Genomic DNA, 23024 nt, shown 5'->3' on the forward strand with positions numbered 1-23024 from the left:
GAGAGAGAGAGAGATCTGCGCACGTGGATGCTTCATTCTCTTCATTTCTTTCATCTGTCTCGGTGTATTTGAGGAGAGTAAAATATCTTCTCGGCTTAATATCTTTTAGTTTGTAAGAGTCTAGACTCTGCTGTATACTCGGTGCGTTCATGGTCCTCCGTCTCCACTCAGATACACAGCGCCATTCAGGCGCATCTTCTTTACTTCCTTACGGATCAAGTGAACAAACGTCAACAACATGGATCTTTCATTTATGGCTTCGCAGGTATGTAAAAACTGTATATTTTCTTTCTTTTTCTTTTAACCTACCCACCAAAAATACAGCAACCCGCGAACAGGTGCTGGAACTACTCACCTGCTCCACTTTGTCCCGGTGAGAGAGGGCGTGGCCCATTTGCACACGCAAACACCTATAGTACCTGGTATTAAAGCCCAGTATTACCAGTAAACAGGATTACTGTTACTGCATGTACATTCCTACTGTCAAAGTCTAGTTTCTTTTAACGTTGAAATGAATTATAGATTCATAGTTTCCATTGTGCAGTATTCATACAACAGGAGATACACATTTGGACTGGAGTCACTCTAAAATAAAGCTCATTATTCAGCTCCTCTATGTAATGAAAGGGCCATGAGTCCAGTAAACACACTGCTGTACACGCCCTAATGCCTTCCGCTGAGTTTTAGATGCACGTGCACTGCACTTTGTCATAATTTCCTCTGTAAATAACGCATGCCTTTGATGCCTTTTGCACATATAACGTGTTCATGTTTGTTTTCTTTTCCCTATATTTTTATGCATGGTCCAATACACACTAACACTTGTTTCCTCTTTTTATTCTCTCAGAGAGCCCCATAAATTTGTTCCACTGTATGCATTTTTATTAAAGACCAATAAATCACTTCATTTCAATTTCATCCATCCATCCATCCATCCATTATCTGTAGCCGCTGATCCTGTTCTACAGGGTCGCAGGCAAGCTGGAGCCTATCCCAGCTGACTATGGGCGAAAGGCGGGGTACACCCTGGACAAGTCGCCAGGTTATCGCAGGGCTGACACACAGCCATTCACACTCACATTCACACCTACGGTCAATTTAGAGCCACCAATTAGCCTAACCTGCATGTCTTTGAGGGAAACCGGAGCACCCGGAGGAAACCCACGCAGACACGGGGAGAACATGCAAACTCCGCACAGAAATGTTAGGGGGTGGTGGAGGTGTGGTGAGATAGGATCCAAAAGCAGAACACAGACAGGTATCCAATAAATAAGGTGATTTAATCCAGGGGAAAAGGGCGTGGCAAAAAGGTTAACAAACAGGACAAAAAACAAATGCCAAAAATAGTCGGAAAAAAAGAGACAAAAATTTGACAAAAACATGAGACAGGTAAGGGCAAAAACGCTAGTGCAAAAAAAATGAACAAGAATAAATGCTAGTGCAAAAAAACCGTTCCACGTTAACTTAACTGCATGTCTTTGGGGGAAACCCACACAGACAACATCCAAACTCCACACAGAAAGGCTCCCATCAGCCACTGGGCTCGAACCCAGAACCTTCTTGCTGTGAGGCAACAGTGCTTACCACTACACCACACTACATGTTTAGTCCCATTGTCATAATCACCAAAGTAACACATGCAATATTAAATTAACTCCTCCAGTATTGGATTAGTCCTTACACTGTTTTGTAAATTGGCCCTTAATGTGTTTCTGTATGTTACAAATTGATCCTTTATGTGAAGTCACTCTTACTGTGTACATGCTTTGTTTAATTAACATTTATTGTGCAGAATTAATGGCTGGGGGTCCAAAATAACACAGACAGTGTTAGTCATAGCTTTAAATATAGATTTGTGAAAAAAACTACTTCTGGTAATTTGCCACTGGGGAATTTGTTGTGCTGTACAGTTGTACAGTATTATTATTATTATTATTACCACCATTACTTCCCATTTTTTTCTTCTTGTCTTGTGCTGTGTGCCAAATTGTCAAATCACTTTGATCTGCATCCTGTGTATGCAAACTGCTATACAAATAATGTATTATTATTATTATTATTATTATTATTATTATTATTACATTTCCTGAAACTAAGAAAAGGATGTAATTCAGTACTGAATGTGTATGTGTCCTAAACGCCAATGTAAATGTCCTGGATGGAGGCCAAAATGTTCCCTCCCCTTACTGCATGTTCCCTTAGAACAAATTTATATCTTAACTGGGCACAGAACCCAAGGACAGCACTTTCTCCTCAGTGTGAACAGTCTAATGCATTCTGAAGTTGATGTTTCTTGACAAAGTTACAAAGCTCATTTGGAAAGTGCTGTTATCTTAACAGCACAACCTGGACGACACAGAAATCTGCATTGATTGACGTTTAAAATTTTTTAGGAATGATTGTAATGCTGGGGAAGTAGAGGCAGAGGAATGGAAATACTCTGTATAATCTTGTTATTTAGCTATTTCCAATCACCATATCAACATAGTCTATAAACACAGTGAGAGCACAGGCAGTCAAGGTCAGAGAGAGAGAGAGAGAGACTTTTATGGGTCTGTAATGCATCAACATAAAATAGTTTTTAAAAATCTAAAGAGGGGGAGAGGGAGACAAAGAGACTGAGACAGAGAAAGGGTGAGAGAGAAAGAGTCACAGAGTAATAGAGAGAGAGAATCATTTTCGTGTGTGTGTGTGTGTGTGTGTGTGTGTGTGTGCACGTGCACAACACAAATGTTCACGAGCTACTGTTTGATGTTTTGCTTTTAGTGTAAAGCTAGGTAATTGTGAAGAGAATGCATCAATAGTACAAAATTATTGTAGAAAAGAAGCTATATTTCCTATAAAGGTTACACACCTCATCTTGCAGCTGTGTCCATGGTGTACTAGTTAACAATTATTCGCCAAAGACAAAGTGAATATTGGTGAAGAATAACTGAGACGAAGTTGAGATTATTATTCACCGATATCCACTGAGCCTGAGGCAGATAATTGCTTGAATATAAATATACAGGTGATTATTTAATTTTTAAAAATCATATTTTAAAAAATAATTTATTTCAAACTTCAAAAGCACCATGCAAACGCAGAGGCTCCAACTCTCCCGCCATGGGCGGGAGATCTCCTGCTTTAGGGAACATGTAGAAAATCCTCCCGACCTCCCGCTGACAACATAAAAATCTCCCGCCCACCCTTACTACACATACGTTTATGTTGATGAAAATTAATAGTTGACTTTCTGCTTTTCGTGTGTCTGACATTGTATGGGTGGACTCAAGTGTGTACCCCACGGTATATGCCGATTCCCCGGTCGGTACACCGATCGGCGTAACAGGGGGATTGGAGTGAATACCGGAGGCATGCGCATGCAGATCAAGCGCGCATATGAATCGAGTGGAATTCGGTACGCCACGGGGTACACACTTGAGCCCACACAATGTCTTAGCAGTTACCAATAAAGCATACAGATGGCGCTATTAATGATATGCGCAAGAGAACTAGAAAACCCGTGACACTCAACCATTTTGTTTGTTTTTTTGCGTCTGCATTGCGAAATGCATTTCGTCTGCATTTATCGCCTGCTCGTCTTTAACTTTATGTTCTCTTGAATGAGATAATGAAACGAAGTTCCATTGGTGGAAATGGCGAAAGCCAAACTACGAAGAAAAAATATCAGAAAATCACCAAGATAAAGTTCGGATCGCCCATCGTGATGGTCGCCAGGGACGAATGGCGGACTATTTTGGACGGCAGCAAAACGGCCCTATATCTGACAGGGTTAGATCACCAGACCAGACGTTAGATTCTAACGAATTTGTCTGACTTTTTTTGTCTGACTTTTACTAACTTAGACTTAGAATATTATTAGAAGAACATTATCATCAGAGGGTCTACCATTGGCAATTTATAATAGTCATTATTGACATTAACATTGACTTTAGGCATATGAAAGTTTGGTCTATAGTCACTGGATTTAACTAGATCTGTTACGATTAATAAGATTTAATTGACACGAAATTGACACGAAATGTGGTGAATTATTCATATATATATATATATATATATATATATATATATATATATATATATATATATATATATATAAAATTTATATATATTATTTATATATATATATATAAATAAAACTCACCTACGGCGCTCAAACTTGTCTCCCTCCGAGCTACCCGCAGAGAGGGAGAAACTCCTTCTTTGCAATTTCCCAATTTGGAGCCTCTGCAAATGTAATAACGGCGCGCACAGACTTGTCACTTATCGATGCCGACTCACATAAAATAGTTTGTTTTGAAATAGATGAAATAAATCACAATCCCACCTTACCTTTGATTAGTTTTAGACCAAACTTTGTAGCATCTTTAGTGCTTTTAAGAACAGCATTTTCTTTCATAATTTGTGATTCTTCTTCACGGTGACAAAGCAATTGGCCGCCATTTTGCCAAGTCGCTGGAGGTGATTATCAAGAAATAGTCAATCAGTGTCAAAAGTCAATAGTCAATAGACCAATCAGTGTGCGCAATTTTCTATAATCACCTGCATATTTATATTAAATTCTCTTGTTTTTCACCTTAAAGCCTTTCAGTGCAACTGCTGCAGTTTGTAATATGAGACAGAAAACATCTGATTCACTGCTTGACTTTATTGTCTTGCTTCCATTTGCTAAATCTCTTATTTTATCTCTTATCTCCTGTCCCTTGGCTCATCAAACAAAGACAGAGAGCCAGACAGAGGGACAAAAACTTGATAGAAACAGAACAAATTTTGTGAATTTTTTGCAGCTGCAAATAGCAGGGAATGTCAAAAAGGACCTCTAAAAACAAGCACATCTTTCCCTTGAGCTCGGTACCACATTACATAATATACTACCGTATACCATGTGACTCTACAAAGCCATACTTCTTTTGGTGTGAGTGCACTTTCCAGACGTAACCTCTAGATAATTTTACTGATAAATGTGAAGGGTGGATTAGAGCAGGACACAAAGGCTCTTGAGAAACAGACCATTTCAGGCACTGAAGTTTTTTTGTTTTTTTTACATACAATCGTTTGATTTTCAGAATTTGTAAATGTTAACGTACGGCTTAACAATTATTCCATGGAAGTCCAAAGACTTTAGATGATTTCTGTCTCTTTTAGTTTCTTACTACCTTACATGGCTGCATAGCAATAGCAGTGTTAATTATGTCATTGGATTGGCAACATCATTGCCATTATCTCCACTGGTGTGTGCAGTTTATAGAACATAAAAATCCCTGGATTTATCTTTTATCTGGATTTATCACTTAACTAAATAATCAGCCATCTTATTTTACAGTAGGTCTGACTGTATCAAACCATAATTCTTAGTGTATGTGGGTGGCACAGTGGTGTAGTGGTTAGCACGGTCGCCTTACAGCAAGAAGGTTCCGGGTTCGAACCCAGTGGCCGGCAAGGGCCTTTCTGTGTGGAGTTTGCATGTTCTCCCTGTGTCTGCGTGGGTTTCCTCCGGGTGCTCAGGTTTCCCCCACAGTCCAAAGACATGCAGTTAGGTTGATGTGGGGCAGCCTTGGGCTGAGGTGCCCTTGAGCAAGGCACCTGACCCCTGACTGCTCCCCGGGTGCTGTAGTGTGGCTGCCTATTGCTCTGGGTGTGTGTGTGTTCACTGCTTCAGATGGGTTAAATGCAGAGGATGAATTTCACTGTGCTTGAAGTGTGCATGTGACAAATAAAGGTGTCTTCTTCTTATGGCCATATAACATGGTTGTGCTCAAATTCATGCATTTGACATGCATTTAGCTAACAACTGCCCATGCAAATTTAAATTTTGCATGACAAATTTGTACTGTTGCCTTCGGTAAGATGTGGTTGAGACTCTGACAGTGGCAATATGATGCTCTTTGAACATAATAAGAAACGTCCTGTATGCACAGCCTTCACAGACTTAATAATCATCCACATAATAAGCATTTGTACCACATCCAGCACAGTTACTGAAAAATCTTTATTATGGTGGATTAGATTTTTCTGGTAAATAATATGCATTCTGTATAGTTTTGAAATAATGATTAACTAACTGATTGATCATTGATATTGATTAAAAAGCTAATTTCCATTTAATAATATTTAAGATTTCATTTACCGTCAGCTAGTCTAGTGGTTAGCGTGTCTGCCTCTCGACCAGGAGCTCGTGAGTTTATTTGTGCTTGGGTCATACCAAAGACCATCATAAGTGTTGCCAGGCAAAACAAACCTTGCCTGGTAGCACTTATGATGAATATGAACAAAGATATTGTGAAAAAAATAGGTACCCTATGGGTCCATGTGGCTACTGATTATAGATAAAATTGTTTTCTGATACCATGTCCATACAGTAAATGTAGCATATATATTTACTCTATGAGGCAGTAGCCACAAAAATGAAGCGTAATCCAAAAATGAACAGTTTAACTATCACAGAAGTAAAATATACCAAGTATCTGTACTTTATATTATTCTACTCTTACCTCTTAAATTTTTCGAAACTGAAACCTCCGAGGGGTGGTGTAGTGGTTAGTGCTGTCGCCTCGCAGCAAGAAGGTCTGGGTTCGAGCCCCGTGGCCGGCAAGGGCCTTTCTGTACGGGGTTTGCATGTTCTCCCTGTGTCCGCATGGGTTTCCTGCAGGTGCTCCGGTTTCCCCCACAGTCCAAAGACATGCAGGTTAGGTTAACTGGTGACTCTAAATTGACAGTGAGTGTGAATGGTTGTCTGTGTCTATGTGTCAGCCCTGTGATGACCTGGCGACTTGTCCAGGGTGTACCCTGCCTTTCGCCCATAGTCAGCTGGGATAGGCTCCAGCTTGCCTGCGACCCTGTAGAACAGGATAAAGTGGCTAGAGATAATGAGATGAGATGAAACTTCCAAACCGAGGCTGAGATACACACGCTATTGCCATGACCAAAATTCTTATTTCCTGGAAATGGGCTAGCGCTAGAGCTCAGTGGAACGCACTTTCTGTCTCTAATAAGCATAAACATGTCTGAAAGCGATTTCTTTAGTCTAGTCCATTTATTTCGAATGGTAAACCGAATTGTATACACTCACCAGCCATTCTAATCAAAACACGTGTATGCGCATGTGCAGTGCGTGACTGTTACACTCTTACATTCTTACAGCAGGATGACGTAGTGGCTAGCGCCTCTATACCTTTTTGGTGACCTTGACCAGATGACCCTCAAAATGTTGGCGGTTCTATTTGAGACCAATGCCCATCTATCCTGAAAGTTTCATGAAGATTGATCCAGCCGTTTTCCCGTAATACCGTTAACAAAAAAACAAAGAAACCCAACTGAAAACAATACCTTGCCCCCTGGTGGACTCTGTCCCAGGCGAGGTAAAAATGGTACCTTTTGCCATCTGGAAAAGCATGCTGCAATACAGATGCGAGTGGGGAAGTCAAACTCTCGCAGTTACCAGAGGACTTGTCCCCCACTGTAACCCTACAGTAGCTGTATAGATGAGAGGCAGAGGGCTATGGAAACGGAGATCGTCACCGCACCCATGCACCTCAAAGAGCTGGTTAGTACTGTGACAGGAGACTGCCTGGAAAGACCAGATCCTGGTGTGGAAGGGGCTTAAGATTTAATTTAGCCAGTTTATAATTCATATTATGAGGAAGGTTTGTTACATAGGGCCCTTACGTAGGTCATTGTCAGGAAAGATAAGTGGATGCAAATGCAGATTAAAGATATTTATATACAAACATTGGCAAACAGGTCCAAAAACATGAGACAAAAGCTTCTTCAAAAACAGGCACAGGTTCAGTGATCAGCAACATCAATACTTGTATAAAATTTAAAAGATGATACCAGGAACAAAGAAAGTTTAAAGGGCATATTACAGGTAAATTCAGGAGCAAGAGCAATGTAATTCTCCTGTTTTATATTAAACTTTGGTCAAATATCTGTAACATTCTGCATTCTCTGCAATTTTTTTTACCTTGCACAGTACCAGAAAAATTCAGTTGAAATCAAGCCATTGGTCCGCCTCTGAAAAAACTTGGCATTTGGATTTCCCAGGAAACATTGATTTTCGTGGCGTCATCTGCGGGACGTCTCCTTCTGAATCCTACATCAGCGCTGGTTTGTTTATGAGAAAACGACCTGGTGGTTTTCTGCAAATTTCTTCAACATTATCGCGTAATTACAACCCCGATTCCAAAAAAGTTGGGACAAAGTACAAATTGTAAATAAAAACGGAATGCAATGATGTGGAAGTTTCAAAATTCCATATTTTATTCAGAATAGAACATAGATGACATAAAATGTTTAAACTGAGAAAATGTATCATTTAAAGAGAAAAATTAGGTGATTTTACATTTCATGACAACAACACATCTCAAAAAAGTTGGGACAAGGCCATGTTTACCACTGTGAGACATCCCCTTTTCTCTTTACAACAGTCTGTAAACATCTGGGGACTGAGGAGACAAGTTGCTCAAGTTTAGGGATAGGAATGTTAACCCATTCTTGTCTAATGTAGGATTCTAGTTGCTCAACTGTCTTAGGTCTTTTTTGTTGTATCTTCCGTTTTATGATGCGCCAAATGTTTTCTATGGGTGAAAGATCTGGACTGCAGGCTGGCCAGTTCAGTACCTGGACCCTTCTTCTACGCAGCCATGATGCTGTAATTGATGCAGTATGCACTCAAAAAAACAAAACATTGGATTTACTTAACCGAGTTATGGCAACCGGTCCAACGAAACTGTGTTAATTTAGATGTATTGAATACAGTTATGTATTGAAAAACTCAACATAACTGTATTCAATACATCTAAATTAACACAGTTTCGTGGGACTGGTTGCCATAACTCGGTTAAGTAAATCCAATGGGGGTTTTTTTGAGTGTGTGGTTTGGCATTGTCATGTTGGAAAATGCAAGGTCTTCCCTGAAAGAGACGTCGTCTGGATGGGAGCATATGTTGCTCTAGAACCTGGATATACCTTTCAGCATTGATGGTGTCTTTCCAGATGTGTAAGCTTCCCATGCCACATGCACTAATGCAACCCCATACCATCAGAGATGCAGGCTTCTGAACTGAGCGCTGATAACAACTTGGGTCGTCCTTCTCCTCTTTCGTCCGAATGACACGGCGTCCCTGATTTCCATAAAGAACTTCAAATTTTGATTCGTCTGACCACAGAACAGTTTTCCACTTTGCCACAGTCCATTTTAAATGAGCCTTGGCCCAGAGAAGACGTCTGCGCTTCTGGACCATGTTTAGACACAGCTTCTTCTTTGAACTATAGAGTTTTCGCTGGCAACGGCGGATGGCACGGTGAATTGTGTTCACAGATAATGTTCTCTGGAAATATTCCTGAGCCCATTTTGTGATTTCCAATACAGAAGCATGCCTGTATGTGATGCAGTGCCGTCTAAGGGCCCGAAGATCACGGGCACCCAGTATGATTTTCCGGCCTTGTCCCTTACGCACAGAGATTCTTCCAGATTCTCTGAATCTTTTGTTGATATTATGCACTGTAGATGATGATATGTTCAAACTCTTTGCAGTTTTATACTGTTGAACTCCTTTCTGATATTGCTCTACTATTTGTCGGCGCAGAATTAGGGGGATTGGTGAGCCTCTTCCCACCTTTACTTCTGAGAGCCGCTGCCACTCCAAGATGCTCTTTTTATACCCAGTCATGTTAATGACCTATTGCCAGTTGGCCTAATGAGTTGCAATTTGGTCCTCCAGCTGTTCCTTTTTTGTACCTTTAACTTTTCCAGCCTCTTATTGCCCCTGTCCCAACTTTTTTGACATGTGTTGCTGTCATGAAATTTCAAATGAGCCAATATTTGGCATGAAATTTCAAAATGTCTCATTTTCAACATTTAATATGTTGTCTATGTTCTACTGTGAATACAATATCAGTTTTTGAGATTTGTAAATTATTGCATTCCATTTTTATTTACAATTTGTACTTTGTCCCAACTTTTTTGGAATTGGGGTTGTATTAAAATGGTTAACAGATGTATCGTAGGAGGGTGTAGCAACACCCATCTTGATGGGATTAGTACTCATTGTTTTCCAAAAGACCGGACAATGAGAGAGAAATGGGAGCGCTTGGTCTACACAGGCTGTGCACTTAAACCGTGCAAAGCTCATGCAGCCTGCTGGCGCTTCCGCAGGTAATGTCATGGTTCTGGCTCCAGACTCCCTTGGGACTTTTCCAGATGCGTTTTGTTATTTTATTTTTTTCTGCTGTAGACAGATGGCCTTGTGCAAAATTACCCTTCTGGATGAGTGTGTAAAGGGGCATTCTTTCATACAAAAAAAAACGAAATTGGTCCAGAATATGCCCTTTAAAAAAAAAACAGAACAACATGAATAATAAACAAAGGCTTAGTAAAGTTAGGCATGTAACAATAAGCAAATACTTTGCAGATCATGAGTGGAAAGGAGACTCCTTAAATAATGTAGTACAGGTGTGTGGTGTATGTGTGTTGTCATCCATGGTGGTGCATGGGCTGTGCATTCTGGGAAGCATAGTATGGAAGTGTAGTTCGGCACCAATTTCAGCACTGGCGTGAATCCCCTACCTATCCACCCTTTAATGCATGGCTCCCAATATGGGTCAGTGGGCTGACAGGATTCCCCGAGAGATTAATTGTTTAAACAATTAATATGTCTAAATATCTACTCTTTGTTTGAGCCCTGGGTTTTGCCTGTGAAGACTGTTTTTGTTTTTAAAAAGGATAAACCAATCTGAAGACCAGAGAGGTGTCTAAGGGAGAAGAACAATTAATATGTCTGAATATCTACCCAGGCAGCACGGTGGTGTAGTGGTTAGCACTGTCGCCTCACAGTAAGAAGGTCCTGGGTTCGAGCCCAGCGGCTGCCGAGGGCCTTTCTGTGTGGAGTTTGCATGTTCTCCCTGTGTCTGCATTGGTTTCCTCCGGGTGCTCCAGTTTCCCCCAAAGACATGCAGGTTAGGCTAATTGGTGGCTCCAAATTGAGTGTGAATGGTTGTTTGTTTCTATGTGTCAGCCCTGCAATAACCTGGCGACTTGTCCAGGGTGTATCTCGCCCATAGTCAGCTGGGATAGGCTCCAGCTTGCCTGTGACCCTGTAGAACAGAATAAGTGGCTACAGATAATGGATGGAATATCTACCCTTTGTTTGAGGCCTGGGTTTTGTCTGTGAAGACTCTTTTTGTTTTTAAAAAGGATAAACCAATCTGAAGACCAGAGAGGTGTCTAAGGGAGAAGAGGATTTAGAACCTGAGAAAAGAGGGAAACTCAATTAGAGCCATTGCACAATCCAGGGGCTTGTTTAGCCTATTTTTGGGGGTGCTCAAGCACCCCCAAAAACGAGCTCAGCACCCCCTAGCTCAGCACCCTCAAAAACACTGCTTTTGGACGTAATTTTCATAAATAAGTGCCCTTGCGCACTGCGCAATGAATGTGTGTGCGGGCGTGTGTGTGTTCTTGAATTCACCTGTTATGTGATAGTTCTATGACCAGTAAAATACCTCTCCTCCTTGCGTCCCCTCTGATTGGGTTGCCTGTCCGCGCGAGTGCTTGCTACGACATGGTGTTTTTTTTAACTGGATTCCACGCTGATGAGGAACTCGAAGTAGCACCTGGCATAGCGAGATGTGAAGGTACGGACTGGAGTTACAATTGTTAAACACAACACAATAATATGCATAATGCAATATTGATGTTCCCTGGTCTATGAACAGAATGATAAAAACGACATTTATCATCCATATCGAGATACTTTTGTGCAGAGCTGTACAAGTGCTATGGTGCTAGACCACCGTGTGTTAGTCAATTTTATTTAATGTAACATAGCGTTTACGTTTGCTTATCATTCACAAATCCAAACCCTGGTCATTGTCTATATAACAACAAATATAAACTAATGTAAACTAATGTAAAATCATAATAATACACACTATTATTACACAATACACAATAACACATTAATTAACAATTACCACTGTTCAAAATGAATAGCTCCAACATTACAAATGCAGTAGTAGGTCTTGTTTAGTTAAAAATATAACGTAAATATTTGTGTCAGTGGTTGTAAATGTGTAGATATCATAGTTTATTGGGTCAGCTTCTGTTAAAACATTGCATAAGTCTAGTCTTGTCTTGTCTAGTCTTCTTGTCTAGTTAAGTCTAGTCTAAATACGGAATAAACGTGGAAACACTGTCGTTCAAGCCAGGTGCCTCTGTCCGCTCTGGGGGCTAAGCACCCCCAAAGATCAGATGCTAGAATCGCCCCTGGCACAATCATTGGGCATAGCCAATACAATAATCTTGAATGGTCTAAAAAAGAAAGTACTGGTGTACTAACAACCAGATATCAAACAGGTTGGCCAAGGAAAGCAACAGCAGTTGATGACAGAAACATTGTGAGAGCTGTGAAGAAAACCCCAAAAACAACGGTCAGTGACATTGCCAACAACCACTACAGGACACAATTCACCATTCAAAGAAGACTTCAAGTGCAGTATAGAGGCCATACTACAAGTTGTAAACCACTCATCAGCAATAAGAATCAGAAGGCCAGATTAGAATTTGCAAAGAAATCAAGAGATGTGCCATAAAAGTTTTGGAGCAAAGATTAACCTCCTACAAAGTGATGGAAAGCCCATTGCAATACTTTTAGAGGGGGACTGTAGGCAGAGACATTATTTGAGTGAATACTAGATCCAAATTGTTCCACCATATCAAATGGCATACCGCATTTCACTGTGTTGGTGTGACTAAGAGAACTTTGCATTAGTCCAGTTGACCTAATGGATAATTAAGGTGTCCAGATAGAGCTCACATATGCAATGTTTAGTCCTTTTAAATTAAACCTACGTGTGTTTACTTCTTTGATGTAGCACATTTGGCAGATTCAACCTGTTATAACCCAACTACAGAAGGTGAACCAAAAGGGTGCATATTACAGGTTGTAGGTGTCATTTGTTTTTCTAGGCCTGTGCTGAGTTTCCCAAAAGCCTCTTAACACTAAAAGCATCTTAACTAGGAGAGAAAGTGTTCATTGTGCTACTCGCTCTATCATTTAACAATGATCTTTGTGCTGCGATGCTTTTGGGAAACTCTACACTAAGCTACATATGAGGCATAAACTGAACCCAAGGACAGAACTGGAGTTCTACAGAAATGCCATGTGTTCAAGATATCCAGACTAAAGGGGATTAAAAAAACAGTCACGCCTGCCTATGATTTAGCTCAGAACATGATTTGGCACCACGCCCCCACAGCAACTCACCAACACAGCACACTTCAGTGAGTACAGTATCAAGATGTTAGTGTATATGCAAATGTAAAAATGAAGCCATATTAGACATACTAAAAATAGATTTTTTAGTATGAAACAGGAAACATATAAAAATAGAGTCGATTATTAGATTTATACTGATCTATGACTGAAGGGATACTGGTCGGTAGATAGGAAAGGTAGATAAGGTCGATTAAGTGCCAGAAGCATTATGATTATTAATGCTACAAATCACAATTTGTATTAAAAAGTAATTAATAATGCACTCAAAAGTATAATAATAATAATAATAATAATAATAATAATTCCTAATTGTTAATAATTTTGTCATTTTGTTTCATGTCATTCGAATGTAATTAGCTCAGTAACTTTTAACTGCATGATGTGAAAAAGAGCATGAAACCTCAGTTCAGCACTGATCCAATAAAATCTCTCCTGCCCTTTTTTCACCTTAAAGTTGCTCAATGTAGCTTGCACCATGAGCAGACAAGGGTTTACAGTAGAGCCAACACTGACACTAAACAAATGGAATGCTTTAAGATAACAGCAACATTTACTCAAAACTTTTTTCACATTTTGCATATTTGCTTTTAATGACCCCTGTACTAAAACCTTCTTGAAAAAGACATAATAAATAGCAATAAATAGGATTTAACTAAATTATCATTATTATTATGGTGTGAACAGGGCTGGAACCAGTGGTGAAGGTCCCTCGCCAGATAGGTGTCTCACTGACCCACAGGGTGGAACCGACCGTCATCAAGCGACTGCGATGAGAAAAAAGTGGACCAAGAGAGTGTCTGGAGCAACAGGGGAAACTGTGACCTACATAGTTAGTGCATATACTATTTTGGCACAGAAGAAGTACAAGCGGAGGCACGACAATGTTGCATGCTTTGTACACTGGGAACTGTGTGGAAAGTTTGGGCTGGAGAGATCTAAGAAATGGTATGAGCACAAGCTTAAGGCAGTGCTGAAAAATTCAAGTGTGAAGCTCCTTTGGGACTTGAGTATCCAATGTGTTGAGAACATCATGGCAAGAAGACTAGATCTGATACTGGTAGATAAAGAAAAAAAAGCACTGCCTCTTGATTGATATTGCAATACCAGGAGATGACAGGGTTATGGAGAAGGAGGATGAGAAGGAAGATAAATACCAGCGTTTGAAATTCGAAATAAAGAGGATTTGGGAAATGAATGAAGTGGAGGTTATTCCAATTGTTGTTGGAGCCCTTGGTGTGGTTACAAAAAAGATCCAAAATTGGATCTCAAAGATTGGTGTTGAAGTTCGAATTGAGTTGCTGCAAAAGACTGCACTCTTGGGAGCAGCCAGAATTTTGAGAAGGGTACTACAAATGTAGTAAGGAGTGTGAACTGCAGGACCCTTGGTCATTTGTTATGACCCGCTTCTGTATGTTAATTCTGACGACAAAAGATCAGTCTGAGTTTGAAGAAATAATAATAATAATAATAATAATAATAATAACATAGGGTAAACAGCACAAGATATATTTTTGGTGTGCAATAATTAATTGGACATTTGCGGGTATGACAGTGTGACTTTTAGCATCCAGTAGAAGAGCATCAACTAAGTGTTGCAGAACACACAATTCTCTTTTGTCTGCCTCCTTCAGTTATCAAGAAGATCTATTTTGCTGCTAAGCATGTTACCCCAGCAACAGACTAGAACAGACTATAACTGACTACATGAAGAGCATTTTTAAATGGACAGATAGTCATGTTTTGCATTTATAGTAAAAGCATTCACAGATTTGCATGAATGTTATTTTAAACTAGTGTTGATTACTATCTGTGCTTCCTGTTTTCCTGCTTTTTAAAGAAAGTTTCCATCAGTGATAAGGCTTCTTGTGGTATCATGTTGTTTTTTTGTTTGTTTAACATTCTGTGTATTGAATTTTCATATAAAATAGCAAGAGCTCTTTCATACAATGATTGATACAGTTGGTAGGTGAAATCCAACAAGCAGCAACTTACAAAACAAATGAGTGCTATAAACAAATCCTTTTTATGAAGGCACAGAGAGGATACCTGCTGTAGTCAATCATGATCACTAACAGGAAGTTAAGAGACCTCGGCCTTGACAAAATAAGAGATATTTTGGAAGTTTCAGCAACTCTGAATTAATAATCTAAGTGAGCGTATGTAAATTTTTGACCCTATATGTATAATTTTGACCCTGTGTTGATTTCAGAAAACCCAAAGAAAATTAAAACTTGTGCACCAAATTCTAGTGTTTTTTTTTTTTTAATTTAATTAAAGACGTATGGCACGGTGGTGTAGTGGTTAGCACTGTCACCTTACAGCAAGAAGGTTCTGGGTTTGAGTCCAGCAGCCGACGAGGGCCTTTCTGTGTGGAGTTTGCATGTTATCCCCGTGTCTGCGTGGGTTTCCTCCGGGTGCTCCAGTTTCCCCCACAGTCCAAAGACATGCAGGTTAGGTTAACTGGTGACTCTAAATTGACCGTAGGTGTGAATGAGAGTGTGAATGGTTGTTTGTCTCTATGTGTCAGCCCTGTGATGACCTGGCGACTTGTCCAGGGTGTACCCCACCTCTCGCCCATCGTCAACTGGGATAGGCTCCAGCTTACCTGCGACCCTGTACAGGATAAGTGGCTACAGATAATGGATGGATGATATGCTGTACAATCATTCTGCCACAGAAAAAGAACAGTTCAGAGAAATTACTGAAAGCCCAAATATGGCCATGATGTTCATGTCACTGTATGTAAACTTCTGACCACAACTGTGTGTGCATATATATATATATATATATATATAAAATGTGTGTAAGTAAAATAATAACAATAAAAGAGCATTGATACATAGATTGACAGAAAATAGATAAAAACCATATACCGAAGCAAAGCATTGCATTGCTCAGTTCAAAGTGATCTGACATCTTGTGCTGTTAACATAAGACAGATAGGGATTCCAAGTCTTATCAAACGAGACAGCATTACCAGACAGGGTCAGCCTAATTTTTTTCCAATTTAAGAAAATAAAGCACCTCCTTGATCCAGTTTCTATAGGTAGGTAGAACTGGGGATTTCCATTTTAACAGTATCAACTTCCTGGCCAGCAGAGTTGTGAATGCTATTAAGTCCTTTTTAGGAGGGGAGAGAGTAAGTGGAAAAGGCCACACACCAAACACGGCTGTCAAGGCATTAGGAGCAGTATCCCTTCCAGTTATCTTGGATAATGTATCAAAGATCTCAGCCCAGAATCTATTCAGGGAGGGGCAGCTCCAAAACATGTGTGAATAGTTTGCTGTGGCTTGTTGGCATCGTTCGCACAGAGGAGACACTGTATCAAATATCCTCGCAAGCCGAGATTTAGTGTAGTGAGCTCGATATAGGATACGACATTGCATAAAACTATACCTAGCACAGATTGAAGTCCTGTGCACTCTCTTTAAAATCTCCTCCCAAACCTCATCTGAAATCATCCCTCCTAGATCCGTCTCCCAAACCATTTTAAGCACAATAGAAGAGCCTGAACAAAGGTTATAAATATTTAAATAAATAGAAGAAATTGCCCCCCTCAATGAGGAGATCGGCTTCAGAAACATGTGGTGTCATGTTTAATAGATGGATACAAAAGTGGACATCCCTACGAAGTCAACTCAAGTCAAGTCAAGTTTATTTCTATAGCGCTTTTAACAATAAACATTGTCGCAAAGCAGCTTTACAGAACTTGAACGACTTAAAATATGAGCTAATTTTATCCCTAATCTATCCCCAATGAGCAAGCCTGTGGCGATGGTGGCTAGGAAAAACTCCCCCAGACGACACGAGGAAGAAACCTCGAGAGGAACCAGACTCAAAAGGGAACTCATCCCCATCCGGGCAACAACAGACATCATGACTATAACATTAACAGTCCTAACATAAAGTCAGCTTCGTTGATGCTATAAACCCCCCACCGACGGAAACCTGAGCACAAAACCGTTCACGACAACCGTAGTCCCAAAGTCAGCAAGTCAACTGCAGTCCTAAAGTCAGCAAGTCAACTGCAGTCCCCAGCCACAAACGCACCACTGCAAGAGTCCAGAGCGTCCAGACGAAGCTACTGTAGCATATACTAAAATACTATATGCTCAATACTCAAAAATATATACTAAAAACTCACAAAACAAACAAATGATGAAACAAGTAAAGCAATATGGTATCAGTTTACTTTGTGGTTAAGGTGAAAAATGTTTCATTTGAGAAATAATGCTTGTAGCGAAGCAAGAGAACAGTCACCTTATCCTGCCTTAAACCCAGGTCTACAGGGTACCAAACCTGCACCCTGACCACAACACCAAAGAGCCAGGCTCGTTGGTATGGTCATCAGAGCACATACTCAACTGTAGTGACAGGCACTCCGTCACACTGCCCTCCCCTTCAGGAGGCACACCCATGCACTTCACACACACAGGCATCCCTCACACAGCCACCAGCCATACTTCTTCCATACCAGGGTGCCTCACCCATTCATGCTTCACCCATCTCTGGGGTCCCTCACACAGGGGCCAGCTATCCTGGGGGTCCCTTGTATGGCTCATATATGGGGCACACCTCTGATGGCCTCCCAGCAAGCCATCCCACTTCTGACACCATCTGTAGCAAAGCAAGAGAACAGTCACCTTATCCTGCCTTGAACCCAGGTCTACAGGATGCTGAACCTGCACCCTGACCACACCAAAGAGCCAGGCTCGTTGAGCTACAGTACCTGAGTCTGCTATTAAAATTATTTGATTCAGCCCAGATAAGCTAAGGTAAGGTAAGGTAAAGATAAGGTATACCCACATGTTTCTCTCTGGCTAAAACAACGCTGGTCTAAATAACGTGATTCAGCTGATAAAGAAATTGTTCTAACAGTGAGAGAACAAATGCTGAAAGAGTTTTTCTTCAACGAGAGCTTTATTCTTTCCACCAGAATTTGATAGATGCATAGTATGTCCACATGTGGAAATTCAGACATTCAGAGAACTCTGAGAATAAGTTTGAGAATCACCTTGCCCTTAAACCATAATAAATCCTATAGCCAAGAGAAATTACTATAGCTCAGTTCATTAATATTAGGACAGAACAGAACCAATGCCTGAATAATGCAGAGAAGTCAAGTCAATTTTATTTGTCTAGTACTTTTAACAATAGACATTGTCACAAAGCAGCTTTACAGAAAAATATAAATTTCAGATATTAATTTTAAACATAGGAATTTGTAAATTTATCAACAAGTAACAAAAGGTTATCAAACATAAAGTAACAAAAGTCTTGACAAAACAAATATGTTTTCAGCCTAGACTTAAACCCTGAAACTGTGTCTAAGTCCTGAACACTACTTGGAAGGCTGTTCCATAACCGTCGGGCTTTGTAAGAAAAGGGACTATCCCCTGCTATAGCCTTCACTACTTGAGGTACCAACAAATAGTCTGCACCTTTTGATCTAAGTAGGCATGGTTGGTCATAAAAAACAAGAAGTTCACTGAGGTACTGTGGTACAAGATCACTCAGTGGTTTATAGGTCAATAGTAATAATTTATAATCAATGCAAAATTTGTTTGGGAGCCAATGCAACATGGATAAGATAGGGGTGATGTGGTCATATCTTCTGGTTCAAGTGAGGACTCTCGCTGTTGCATTCTGGACTAACTGGTGCTTGTTTATACACTTCCTGGAACATCCAGGCAGTAAGGCATTACAATAGCCCAACCTAGAGATAACAAAGGCATGAACTAGTTTTTTCTGTATCATGTAGTGACACTATATTTCTTATCGTAATAATATTTATGAGATGAAAGAAGATTATCCTAGTACTATTATCTACATGAGCTTCAAATGAAAGACTGGAGTCCTTCAGTGTCATTGCCCCCAAATTCTGTAATTCTCTTCAATCACTCCATGACTGCTCTTCTTTCTTTACTTTCAAATCTCAGTTGAAGACTTACCTCTTCCATGAACATTTCTCTTCCTCTCTTACTGCGTAGTCCTTTTTTCCCTGTAAAGCAACCTTGGGATAGTGAAAGGGGCTATCATAATTTAACTTATTATTATAACATTTTCTAGTCTATCAAAGAGAATAATATGATCATTGGTGTCAAAAGCTGCAATAAGGTCAAGCAACAAAAGCAAGGGGATACATTCCTGATCAAAGGCCAGCAGTTGACCATTTACTACTTTAACCAGTGCTGTCTCTGTGCTGTGATGTGATCTAAATCCTGACTGATACATTTCATGTTATTCCAATGAGCATGATTGCTGTCCACAGCCTTTTCTAGTATCTTGGAGATAAAGGGGAGGTTTGATATTGGCCGATAGTTGGACATTTAGCATTTTAATTAATGCTACAACACCACTTGTCATGAAACATATTTAAATTGGTCTGTTCAATTCAGAGGGGGTATGGTCTATCTTTAAAAGCAGATTGTACACATTTGCCGAAGCAAATGTTACAGTAAAGAAAAGGATAAGCAAAACAGTAGGAAACCACTTCCAATAAAAGCATTATGAGAGCCTTAAAAACTTTGGAAATTTCAATGCCTGGGTCTGTACACTTACAAAATTACTCAGGTGGCTTCAGGATGGCCACGCACAGCTTTAATTACTTCCATTACTGTTTGGCCACTCACCCATCTCCTCAGACAACCTCATTATGTAAGTCCAGGATAGAACAGGTGACATAAACTGTAATTCTGGAATACACTCTGAGTAAAGTATTGTTTATATATCTCACAAAAAGCCAAACATAAAACATTTTTATGTTACTCCACCAATCAATAAATTACGTGATAAATTCTAAAAGAAGAAAAAGGATCACTCTTCATAGACATGCTGTAACATCAGCATAGTGAAGTGGCTGAGTAGCTGAGAGACAAGCAGTCTACAATGTAATGCTATTACCTGAACCTGTTTCCAAATATATATGTTTAATATATGTATTGTATGTAAAATAACACCACACATGGCATGGACATGTTTTGTGATTTGGAATAAATATCTCATCTCATCTCATTATCTCTAGCCACTTTATCCTTCTACAGGGTCACAGGCAAGCTGGAGCCTATCCCAGCTGACTACGGGCGAAAGGCGGGGTACACCCTGGACAAGTCGCCAGGTCATCACAGGGCTGAAACATAGACACAGACAACCATTCACACTCACACCTACAGTCAATTTAGAGTCACCAGTTAACCTAACCTGTATGTCTTTGGACTGTGGGGGAAACCGGAGCACCCGGAGGAAACCCACGCGGACATGGGGAGAACATGCAAACTCCACACAGAAAGGCCTACGTCGGCCACGGGGCTCAAACCCGGACCTTCTTGCTGTGAGGCGACAGCGCTAACCACTACACCACCGTGCCGCCCTGGAATAAATATGAGTAATTAAATTTAATTCACAGGCAAGGTGTGAACTGTTTCAACACCTGTGCACCATGTCTCCAACAACAGCAGAAATCAGTATATAACAATGTATTAGTCCAAGTTCAGGCATGTAAAACCATTCATTGGGGTACATTAACTATCAGTCACAGATAATGTTGGCATTATAATCATATTACATTTTCCTAATGTTAAAGAAGCCCGCTATGACTAATGCCCATCAGCTCTATATTTGGATGGTTCTGTAATACAGTTCTGCAAAAAACACACACACACATAAACAATATGAAAGCTGGGTGGCACGGTGATGTAGTGGCTAGCACTGTTGCCTCACAGCAAGAAGGGAAGGTTCTGGGTTCGAGCCCAGTGGCCGACAGAAGCCTTTCTGTGTGGAGTTTGCATCTTCTCCCCGTGCCCGCATGGGTTTCCTCCGGGTACTCCGGTTTCCCCCACAGCCCAAAAACTTTGCAGGTTAGGCTAATTGGTGGCTCTAAATTGACCGTAGGTGTGAATGTGAGTGTGAATGGTTGTTTGTCGCTATGTGTCAGCCCTGCGATTATCTGGCGACTTGTCCAGGTTGTACCCAGCCTTTCGCCCATAGTCAGCTGGGATCGGCTCCAGCTTGCCCACAACCCTGTACAGGATAAGCAGTTAGGGATAATGGATGGATAGATGGAATATGAAAGCCTAAATGTAGAGTTAAATAAACTGTATGCTATAGGCTGTGGGCTATTGTGATTGTCTCCTGTTTTTTTTTTTCCCTTTGTCCTCTTTTTTTTGACATATTAGATGCTGGCCATAAGTCATAAAACTATAAAAAAAAATTACAAGTAACCTGTAAAGGACACTACCATCTTCTCATGCCATGAATTTAAATATAAGGATGAGTCATCCAATTGCATGCCAAAAAACTTTTCTTTGCATAACTTGGATTTAATTCTGTCATCCAGTTACTCCCAGGTTAGGTTCGCATCTCTTTCCATCATGTGATGAAACTACAAGTTGAGTAATGGTCCCTGTTGTATATATCTGTACAGCTCCTTTCATGCCTCAAAGGTATTTTTGCTTTGTGTGGAGACTCCCACTCATACCATAAGTACATTGGGTATGAATATACGCTTGTGATCTTGCACTGAGCCGTCCCTGGGCTGTAATTGTTTTCAATAAATCATTTTAACGTTCCACTTTTTAAATAGTCATTACACAATAATTAAGCATAAGTTCACACAAGTGGTCTTGCCTATGTGAAAAAAATACACGAAGGATATAAAAAAATCTCTTCCAATTTGCAAACCGTTCTGTGATGTGATTTAGGTTCGCTTAAATAATCAATTTAATAAGGATATGTAAATGCTTTGGGAAGCATGGTCACAGGAAATGTATTATTTTCTAAATGGAGAGAGAGCGTGCCAATAAAATGACTGGTTATCAAGATGTGTCCTTCACTTAATGTGTTTTGGCTTGTTAATCACACTCAGAGTAAAATAGACTTTTAAGTCTGTAAACTCAGTGAGCATAGCACAGATTTATGAATGGTTTAAGTAGATAGGCTTCAAGTTTTCTCTCTATCGCATATTTCATCCTGAAATGCATATTCTATGTACCAATACCTAAGCACAACAGTCACCTGAATTTAATTAGAAGTTTTTGTGCAGATTTACCACATTTCATAGGTTGAAAATGTTGACCTTTCTTTCATACAGATCCCAGTTATGACCGGAGCGTTCATGGACTCATCACCCAATGATGACTACAGCACTGAACATTCCCTCTTCAACTCGTCTGCCAGTGTCAATGCAGGTCCCATGACCTTAGTTCAGGCTCAACACGATGAGCACCAGCGTGTCTCCAGTGATGCTATCTGGTTGTGGATTGCCATCATTGCCACCATTGGGAACATTGTGGTCGTCGGAGTGGTTTACGCATTCACTTTCTGATCTGTCCATTTAAAGAAACTTTATTGGAACTGTACTGTAGAGGTATTGGTTTTGATGATAATACTTTGGTTTATGAATAATCAATATTTGCACAGAGAACTTTCCCTTCCACAGTGTTCTACACTTCGGAAAGCTGTGTTTGTTTATTCTGAAGATGTTCAAACAGTGGATTAAGGTGTTGAACCTACTTCAATATCTCTGAAGACCTTAGAAGCAATTAAGAGGAGTGTCAATTATTTGAATGACAGGACAGCAAATCTTTAAGCATTAAAGGGAAACGGGGGACATGTAAACACACACACACACACACACACACATGCATGCACAAAGAAAGAGTTTTTTGTATAAATTAACAATACTATAGCAAAACTTGTCTGGGCGTTATGATAAACTATTAATGTGTTCCATATGAAAATGCTTTATA

At 40.1% G+C, this 23024-nt stretch overlaps 1 protein-coding gene across 1 annotated transcript; it reads left to right on the plus strand.

Moving 5' to 3' along the window:
• Positions 1–247: 247 nt before the first annotated feature.
• LOC132893951 (uncharacterized protein C14orf132) lies at positions 248–22600 on the plus strand. The gene is made up of 2 exons (XM_060933129.1): positions 248–265; positions 22367–22600. Exons 1-2 carry the CDS (start codon positions 254–256, stop codon positions 22598–22600), a joined length of 246 nt encoding a protein of 81 aa, XP_060789112.1. The 5' UTR covers positions 248–253.
• Positions 22601–23024: the final 424 nt, after the last annotated feature.

This window comes from Neoarius graeffei, chromosome 11 (assembly GCF_027579695.1).
Source record: "Neoarius graeffei isolate fNeoGra1 chromosome 11, fNeoGra1.pri, whole genome shotgun sequence".
Classification (NCBI taxonomy): domain Eukaryota; kingdom Metazoa; phylum Chordata; class Actinopteri; order Siluriformes; family Ariidae; genus Neoarius; species Neoarius graeffei.